At 59.9% G+C, this 8,573-nt stretch overlaps 1 protein-coding gene across 1 annotated transcript; it reads left to right on the top strand.

Annotated features, from left to right (window-relative positions):
* The first annotated feature begins 1,215 nt into the window (after positions 1–1,215).
* Positions 1,216–8,264, top strand: LOC130265389 (maestro heat-like repeat-containing protein family member 6). Its single transcript, XM_056514451.1, has 15 exons — positions 1,216–1,820; positions 1,956–2,020; positions 2,129–2,278; positions 2,462–2,610; positions 2,932–3,079; positions 3,324–3,511; positions 3,601–3,738; positions 4,017–4,131; positions 4,284–4,421; positions 4,630–4,806; positions 4,939–5,094; positions 5,254–5,349; positions 5,724–5,826; positions 6,095–6,151; positions 6,446–8,264. The coding sequence occupies exons 1-15, from the start codon at positions 1,682–1,684 to the stop codon at positions 6,643–6,645; spliced, it is 2,019 nt and encodes a 672-aa protein (XP_056370426.1). The 5' UTR covers positions 1,216–1,681; the 3' UTR covers positions 6,646–8,264.
* Positions 8,265–8,573: the final 309 nt, after the last annotated feature.

Below are 8,573 nucleotides of genomic sequence, written 5' to 3'. Positions count from 1 at the left end.
AAAAATTCAAGGTGGGTAAGGTTGGGGGTTGGGTTTGTTCTCTTACTGTCCCAGATTAAAGAATTTTTCCCATTATCATGCTAAGGGGGCCTGCTGGGTTACACCCAGGCGCTTTTGAGTAATCTAGACAAAGGGAGGCTGGCTTCTGGCAGGGAGGGCTACTCGTTCATCTGGTGAACTCAGAGGAGGACGGCGCCGGGTCTCCAGCCATGTGGCTGGAACGTGGGGGAGCCAGGCGCTCTGTGGTCAGACTGCCCTGCATCTCTCCCGCTCCAGCCTCCTACCTCTGAGGACACAGCTGACCACGAGGACTCAGACGGTGAGCGGGGAGCTGCCCCTCCACCTGCTCCCACCTGAGAAACAGCGAGGCAGCTGCTGCCTCCCCCAGCTCCACTCCCATCTGCCACCTCTGCGGCTGAAAGAAACAACTGGAACTGAGTTACTTGTTCTGTTTCGTTGTTAATTTTCATAGCTGCTGTTCTTTCTGTTGTACAATTAGATATATTGGTACAGAGCTGTTATTCCTACCCCCTTATCTCTGCCTCAGAGTTCTTGATGCAAAAAATTATAATACTCAGGAGAGAGGGAACTTGCATTCTCTATTTCAAACAGGGGCTTCTGCCTTTATTGGCAGACATCTGTCCTTCAAACCAGGACAGCATCCATTGCTCAGCAGGCACCCAGTTACATTTGGACATGAGCTGCCATAGGCAGACATACAGCAACTGCTGATGTCAGTGCTCGCTGGGCCCCTGGGGTCAGAGCAGCATTCGTGCCTTGGACCACACGTTTCCACACGTTTTCCTTGTCTGTGTCACACTGCTGCCTTTAGGACGGGCACCAGGCAGGACGTGTCCCAAGGAGGCCGTGCCACCTTCTGTGGAAGGCCCCGCGCCCTTCCCATCGCAGCCGCCTCGGCAGCCACGGGGGCTCCTTCTGCTGCCCTGAGCCTGCAGAGCAGGGCAGCGTTTGCTGACGGTTTGAGCCATTCCTAAGGATCCTGTCGGGCAGTATGAGACACTTGGGGCAAAGCGTTCCATCACACCTGGGCCACTTTGGGTGGGCTGGGGGCAGCCCCAGGGCAGGTGGTACTGTGTGCGAGGGCCCTTTGTGACACGGAGCAGCATAGTAACCGTGGCATGGAATGGGACAGCGTGTCCAAGGGCTCATTGTGACATGCGGTGACATAGGTGCTGGCGGTGACATGGCCACGCCACAGTGCTCGGTGCACGCGTCAGGACAGGACGGGACAGAGCGCTGCTGTCAGGAGCCCCTGCACAGCACACTCGTTCCTTGCTGACCCGCAGCTTTTCTGAGGCGTTACTCCTGCAGGTGACCTCGAGGCCAGACCACAGTGTTTGCCAACCTGTGGCCTTCCCGAGGCTTCTCTTCTGCAGATGCCCTCGAGGGCACACCGTGGCACTTGGTGACACGAAGCTTTCTCGAGGCATCTCCAATCCCTGGCGGCCTCTGCCGTCAAGAGCAGACCGTGGTATTTGCTGACCACAGTCCTTGATCTGGAGGAGTTCCCTGTCCTCGTGGCAGGAACCCTCAAGACCAAAGCGCAGTACTTGCTATCCTGTAGCCTTGCCAAGACTTCACTCCTGCACGTGCCTTCAAGACACGACTGCAGGACTTATTGACTCAGACCTTTTCTGAGTCATCTGTCCTCCAAGTAGCCATGAATCCAGGCAATGACATAGAGCAGAAACCCCCAAGCATGCCCCAGCTGGCCTTGGGGAAGGAAGAGAAAGAAGGCGCTGGAACTACCCCAGCACAGCAGCCTGAAGAGGTGGAGCAGTTCCAACCACCGCAGGAGGGTGAGTGATACCCCTCAGCTGTGCTCCATGTCCTGGGGCCTCCTGGGGCTGTCCCTGCCAGAGGAGGAGGGCTGGGCTCTGCTCTCCGCCCTGTCCCGCAGCCCCTCAGCCCCGGCTGCGCTCCCTCTTTGCCAGGTGCAGCCATGGAGCGCACACGAGAGCAGCAACGCACCCGTGGCCTCTTCCGCAGAACAGCGCAGGTACTGCAGCCAGCACCACCTGAGCTGGGTCTGCTGTCACTGCTCAGCCCACCACCGGGCTTGGAGCACTCCATGGAACCTCCCTCCCTTCTTGCCTTCCTGCTACAGACGGTTTGCAAATTCATGAAGAGAATTTGCGAGGAAGAGACCAGCGTCATGGGCAGTATGGTCAGAGCATACTCTCCCATCTTCAAAACTAAGACCAGTGCTGCCCTGCTGGATATGCTTGTGCAGGAGGGTCCTTCCAATCCAAAGCAAGTAAGCAGCCTGTGGCCTGCCTTTGATCCTCCCAGGAATTGCCTGGCCCCTCAAGCCATGCCTGCGGGTCACTGGAAACCTCAGAAGCCATGAGAGTGAGGCCAAAGCTCTGGGTCGCCTCTCTGGGGCACTGGGCACATTGCTCCCTCTGACAGCTTTCCAAGTCTCCCGTGCCTTCTGCAGGTGCCAGCCATGGTGAGGTACATCCACCAGTGGCTCATGGCCAATGAGCAGCCCGAGTACAACGTGTACAGGCCCCTTCTGGACCTGGCAGAGGCACAGCCCGCTGACGTGGTGATGGCTCTCCTGCGTGTGGCCCCATCGTGTGACAGGTATGGGGCCCACGTGCCCACGAGGCTCAGGGCTCCCCAGCCCACCACCCTGTACAGCCTGTCCCAAGTGTCTGGCAAACACAGAATTCCAGGGCCCTCTGGCTCCTCCCCTTGCCAGCCCTGGCATGTCAGCCCCCAGCGTGCTGCCCTGCTCCCTCCCTGCCCCTCAGGGGCCAGTCCCCACAGGGCTGGGCTGCCTGGCTGCTGCCAGCGAGGGGCAGTGGGCATAGGCAGGGCTGGCAGCCAGCTCAGCTTCCTGCTGCTGCCCAGGCCACAGTGCTGTGTCTCAGACCGCCCTAACACACAGCTCTGACCCCACAGAGCTGCTATGGCCATGTGGAAGAGCATCATGTGCTCGTGCAGGACTGCAGAGCCGGCCATGCTGATACTCCTGGATGTGCTGGCCAGCTGGCCAGAGCACAGCACGAGCACCGCCGACGGGGACTGCACGGCTGTCCTTGCCCTGGCCGTGAGTTTGTGCAACTGGCCTTTGCTCACCCCAAGGTCACCTCTCCGTCAGCTCTCCATCCTCCTTCCCCCACTGCATCTCCCTGCCTCGCGTGCCTCGCTGCATCCTGGTCTAGGGGCAGCTTCAGGGGCACCAGGCCCGCAGCTGCCCCTGCGTCTCCACTGGCCTCTCCCTGCCACGCTAGGGCCCTGCCCCATGGACACCTCGGCACTGAGTGCTGCCTCAGGGTGTTTGTCCTTTGCAGGCAACTGTGGTGATGTGGAAGATGCTCCAGGTGCCCTGCCTCCCACATGTTGTGACCGTGCATTTCCCCCGCCTCTTTGTGCATCTGCTCTTCCAAGTGCTCTCCAGCACACTGGACACGCCAGAGGCGGTCCATACCTTCTGGAAGGGGTGCCAGCAGCAACACGGCCTTGCCACCAACCCCAACAGGTGCTCCATGCCAGCATTCCTGTCCCTGCCATGTCCCCAGGGCAGGAGCCAGTGCTCCCAGTGTGACCTGGCCTTTGCTCTGCACACAGCTTTGCAGTGCAGACCCTGAAGGCCTTGCTCTGCCGACTGCACTATAAGGATGTGGTGGTGGCACTGGAAGATAAGGGTGCCTGGGACACACTGCTCTGTGCTGACACCCTCCACTGTGCTGTAGGTGTGCTGGCCAGGTGAGATCTCCTTATCCCCAGCTGCCCCCGGCATTTGTGCCCTCTGCGGGGGTGCCCCACACAGGCCCCATGCTTGTGGACCAGAGGGCTTTGTCACCAAGGGACGTCCAAGGAGGCTGCAAAAGGCTGGGAGAGGAGAGTGCCCAAGAGCAGAGCCTCTCACAGGGCCCGGGTCCCCTTGCAGGGTGGCTGGGGAACGAGCAGGCCTCTGAGAGTCAGTCCGGGGAGAGGTTTGCCCTCGCTGGCTCAGAGTTTTGGTTCCCGTCTTCTCCTGACAGAGAAATGCGCCACGCATCCATAGCCTTGTGTTCCAAGATCGCCTTCTACCTGCTCGGGCTTCTCAGCAAAGACATGCCATGCTGGGATTTGGCCACCATGGCGTTCCTTGTCGAGGTGAGCCTCAAGGCCAGCGCAGCCTGGCTGAGCTGTGTCCCAGCTCTCTGCCCTCTCACAGCCGCAGCTGCCTGGGATGCTGCCTGGGTCCAGCCCCGTGCGGTTCTGGGCTCCTGCGGCCGGCTCCCCTGGCAGCGCCCCGTGCCTTTCAGATCCTCGAGTGCCTGGCCTGGAATGAATGGCATGAGCGCGTCCTGGGCATCTTGTCAAAGAACCTGCAGAGCGAGTGCAGGGACAGGCATCGCCTGGCACTCACAGGCCTCCTGGTGCTCGGCAAGAACATCTCCATGGTGAGAAGGCGGCAGCGCCTGAAGCCATGCTGCCGGCATGGGTCTGGAGAACACAGTCACTTGGCCTTGGCTGGGCTTCGGGAGCTGAGGCAGCTGCTCCCAGTTGTCCTGCCTCCCCCTATGGCCACCCCAGTGGTTTGGCACAGGCCTTTGCCTTCTGGGCCCTGCGGCACCAGGGTGGCCTTTCACACACTTGTGTTCCACACAGGCCATACGAATGTGGGGCCTGCACACAAGGCTCGTGGAGCTCCTGAGGGAAAATGACAGCGACGTGGTTGGGATGAGCATCATTCTCCTCAACTGTCTGTTCCCCTACAATGGCACCAAGATAGAAGCCTCCCTCGCCCTACAGCTGGCTGACATGCTCCTGCCGCTCTTTGACAGCGTAAGGCTCGCTGCCTCCAGCCACGGGCACTGGCTGCTGCCTCACACTTTGTGCCCTGTGCATTTTCAGGCCTGTGCCCAGGTGGGGGTGAAGCAGCCCATGACGAGGGCTTTTCCTCTTCCTTTCATACAGGAAGATAGCCAGGTGCAGTTGAGCTCCATGTTCATCTTCCGAGACATGATAGATTTTTCATCGGAGAAGATAAAAACGGCCCTGAAGTCACATGTGCGCAGGAGCCTGCTCCCACTCTCCTTCCACTGCCACGACGAGAACCAGCGTGTGGCTAAGGTGAGGACTCGGTGGCTGCCGGCAGACCCCTGGCAGGAGGCTCTGCTGCCTCCTGCTCTGGCACCGCACCGGCTGCAGCCGCCTCCTGGCCGTGCTGCGGGGACGTGGCTCCTGGGCCCTGGGCTGTGGTGCCATCTCCCCGTCTCTGCTGCTCTCCAGACCTCCCGGGCAGCGCTGCATTCGTCAGCCACGTTCCTGCAGAGGAAGGACCTCCAAGAGGTGCTGCAGCTGGAGCAGACCTGGAGTTTCGGCGTGGTAAGGACGGCCGGGCAGCGCCGGCCTCGGGCCGGAGAAGCCGCCTGAGCGCGCTGCTCAGGGTGTGCGGCTGGCAGCCGCGGCCCTGCCCGCTGCTGCAGCACACGCTGCTCCCCTCCCTGGGCCGCGCGGGCTCTGCTCCCGGCTCCTGCGGCCCCGAGCCGGGTGCCGACGGACCCCGGCCCCGCTGGGCTGTGCGGCGGTGCGGCTGCCCGGGCAGCAGCCGGCCCTCTGCCCCCTCCAGAGCTCGGCTCCAGCGGCTGCTGGCCGCCTCTCCGGGCTCTGCGGGCAGGGCAGGCCGCTGCTGGGCGCACGGAGCGCCCGGCCAAGGGGCTGAGCCTGCACCAACCGCACCCTCCCGCCGCTCTCCGCAGCTGGCAGAGGACAGGAGACGAGCGCCCGAGCACCTGCGGCGGGCCCTGCTGTACCTGGACAGCCCGCAGGAGCCCCTGCGACAGGCGGCCATCAGCTTCATCGGTGAGCCACGAGCCCGGGCTCCCTCCCCACCCCGCCCCGGCGCAGCTCGGCCCCAGCCCCGGCTGCGGCCCCGGCAGCGCCGTCCGGGCCGGCGCCGTGGAGCCCCGGCTGCCCCTGGGGCTGCTGCCGCCCTCCCGCAGCCGAGCCTTGGGCGGCAGCATGCGGCAAGGGCCCGGGCTGAGCCCTGCCGGCCACGAGGGCGAGTGGCCACAGGGCTGGCAGCGCCGCGGGCAGGGAGCTGCATCGCTTGGGCTCTGTGTGTTCCCAGGGATGGCCGGGCGGCACCTCAGGGGGCACAAGCGAGAGCTCCAGCGCGTCTGCCAGGGTGAGTCGGGGCAGCGGGCTGTCAGCCCCGCCTGCCGGGGGCAGCGGCAAACCCTGCCCCGGCTGCCGAGGGCTCTGCTCCCTGTGCCGACCAGGGCTGCCGTGGCCAGAGCAGCCACAGAGATTTCAGGGCCACGTGGGGCAATAATGTTCCGTAGCTTCGAGCTGATCCCCTTGCTCCCTGCTCCCGCGTGGCGATGGCCAGAACCGCCTGGGATGGGATGGCCCCGGCATGGGGTCTCCTCGCGTCCCCGCAGATGTGGGATCTGACCGTGGCTCTGTTCCTCTCTTGCAGCCCTTGAAGACAAGGCGGAGGACATCAGCCCTGCCATCAGGAGTCAGGCTCTCGAAACAGCCTTTCTGCTGCGGGCACTAGAGAGACCTTCGGGCTCCATCTTGGGGAAGCTGCTGCATGAGTTCCGCGGGGCGCGCAGGAAGCGGCCTTCTCTGTGGTGCTGTGTCCGGCTCTGCTGCTGGACCTCTGAGGAGAGCTGAGTGGAGAGGCTCTCTGCCAGCTGGGGCTACCTGAGCCAGGGGGCCTTTTTCTTTCCTCCTTTTCAGAGTCCCACAAGCTTTCTTTTGGTGCTCAGAGTCCACAGGGGAGAGGGGATAGGGGAAGACGGGTCCTTGTGCTGAGCAAGCTGCCCAGTCGTGCAGTGGGGAAGGGAAGATGGCCAGAAGCCCCTTGGCCTTTGGTGGTTCTGCTGAATCCTTAACACTGCAAGCTGAGCGGCTGGGCAGGATCCCTGCGAGACCGGTGCCTGGAGATGGCCACAAGGCCTATCCCGGCCGGGAAGCGCCATCTGTGTCCTCCTGCCCGAGTGCTGCCGGCTGGGTGGTTGAGGGCTGTAGGGAAGCCCTGAGGCATTGTGTGCCAGGGGCCATAATCAGCCTCCAGGGGCCATAAGCAGCCCCCAGGCAGCCGCCTTGTTCCTGCCACCTGGCTACTCTGGTGCTTCCCCAGAGAGCCTGCCGCGCCTGCAGCTGAAGGCCTCGAGGCCGGGCCTCAGCAGGGGCCTCTCAGGCACAGATATAGCAATTAGGAATAACTAGATTCTTTACTAGGAAAATTCTGATAGAAATACAATATTACAAAGAACAATCCCAAAAACACTGACAGAGTCAGAATACAGCCTGACACCCAGTCAGTCAGTCAGGGTGTTGGTAGCAGTCCCATTAAATGGTGACTACAGTTCTCCTGCAGTGGCAGATGTGGTTCAGGTGAAGCAGTGCTCCTGTAGAAGGGTGCAGTTTTCCTCTGAAGGTCCAGGGATGATGTGGAAAGGTCCAGCTTTCTTATGGAATCCAGTGGAAAGATGGATAACTTGCTGTCCAAAATCTCAGGTTTTATCTGGGTAGGAAAGGCTTGGCTCTTTCCCCTGACGAGCATCTCCCAATGGGATGATGTAATTTTATCAGTCATACAATGGGACTTAAAGGCTCCACAGCAAATGATATCTTCCTGGAGGAATGATGGGCTGTGGAAAAGATAAAGATGATTTCCACACCTGGTTTTAAAGATCGCCCATTAGCAGAGAGTATATGCCACAGATGGTGATAGAATACACATTTCTGGCCACATCAACCCAGCACAGTCTTATAAAATGTTAAAGTGTGGATATGACACTTAAAGAAACCATAGTGCTAAGTTGATGGTTGGATTTGATGATCTTGGAGGTCTTTTCAAACTTTAATGAGTCAATGACTCTATGATTTGAAGTCCATCTCCTTGCCAAGAACATTGATTTACAGGAAGCAATGAAGAGAAACATCTGTTACACCTACAGAGAGAAAAAGAGCTACACATCCTTTACTAAGTCATTTGACAAGGGATTCTTCTGAAGATACTCTTGATCTACCATGGTCATCAGTTAGATCTATACTGAGATTTATTTTAAACTTTGAATGATTAATGCATAATTAGTATAAGCAACAATCAGAGGAACCTGAGAGTTGACTCACAGCTGTGTTGATTATTCCTCTGAGTACAGATGCATTTGTTGTGGTGTTTCACTCAGACTCTTCTGCTGGCAATTAGGGGCAGTGCCCTTTTACAAGGATGTAACCACTTTCTAAGCTGTGCTATAGTAACTGCAATAAAGGAAGGCAATGTGAAGATTTTAGTCATGAAGGAGTAACTAAAACTTTTAGTTTCACAAGGACTCTAATCATGCAATATCTATTGCATGAGAAGGTGTCCCGGGTTGGTGTTGTGTCTGCTCCTCTCCCTGCCCCCACACCTCGCATGGAGCTGCCGCCGGTGCCGCTTCTCCCCCACCCGGGGGATTGGGGCCCCGGGCTGTGCTGCTTGGCTTGCCTGGCTGCTGCTGTTTGCTGCCCCCGCTTGCTTGCTGCCCAGCTTGCTTGCTACCCCGGCTGCTGCTGCTGCTGCCCCGCTGTTTTCTGCCCCAGCTTGCTGTTGC

This window comes from Oenanthe melanoleuca, chromosome Z (assembly GCF_029582105.1).
Source record: "Oenanthe melanoleuca isolate GR-GAL-2019-014 chromosome Z, OMel1.0, whole genome shotgun sequence".
In the NCBI taxonomy this organism is placed as follows: domain Eukaryota; kingdom Metazoa; phylum Chordata; class Aves; order Passeriformes; family Muscicapidae; genus Oenanthe; species Oenanthe melanoleuca.
Note: the sequence above shows the minus strand (reverse complement) of the source record. Positions and strands in the feature narration are given on the sequence as shown.

What these genes read in the sequence shown, in the direction of transcription:
- LOC130265389 (XM_056514451.1), top strand. Translation starts at nt 1,682, where the DNA reads ATGAATCCAGGCAATGACATAGAGCAGAAACCCCCAAGCATGCCCCAG. An exon ending in GTCCTTCCAATCCAAAGCAA is followed by an intron (nt 2,279 to 2,461) that starts GTAAGCAGCCTG and finishes TGCCTTCTGCAG; the next exon opens with GTGCCAGCCATGGTGAGGTA. An exon ending in CTTGCCACCAACCCCAACAG is followed by an intron (nt 3,512 to 3,600) that starts GTGCTCCATGCC and finishes CTCTGCACACAG; the next exon opens with CTTTGCAGTGCAGACCCTGA.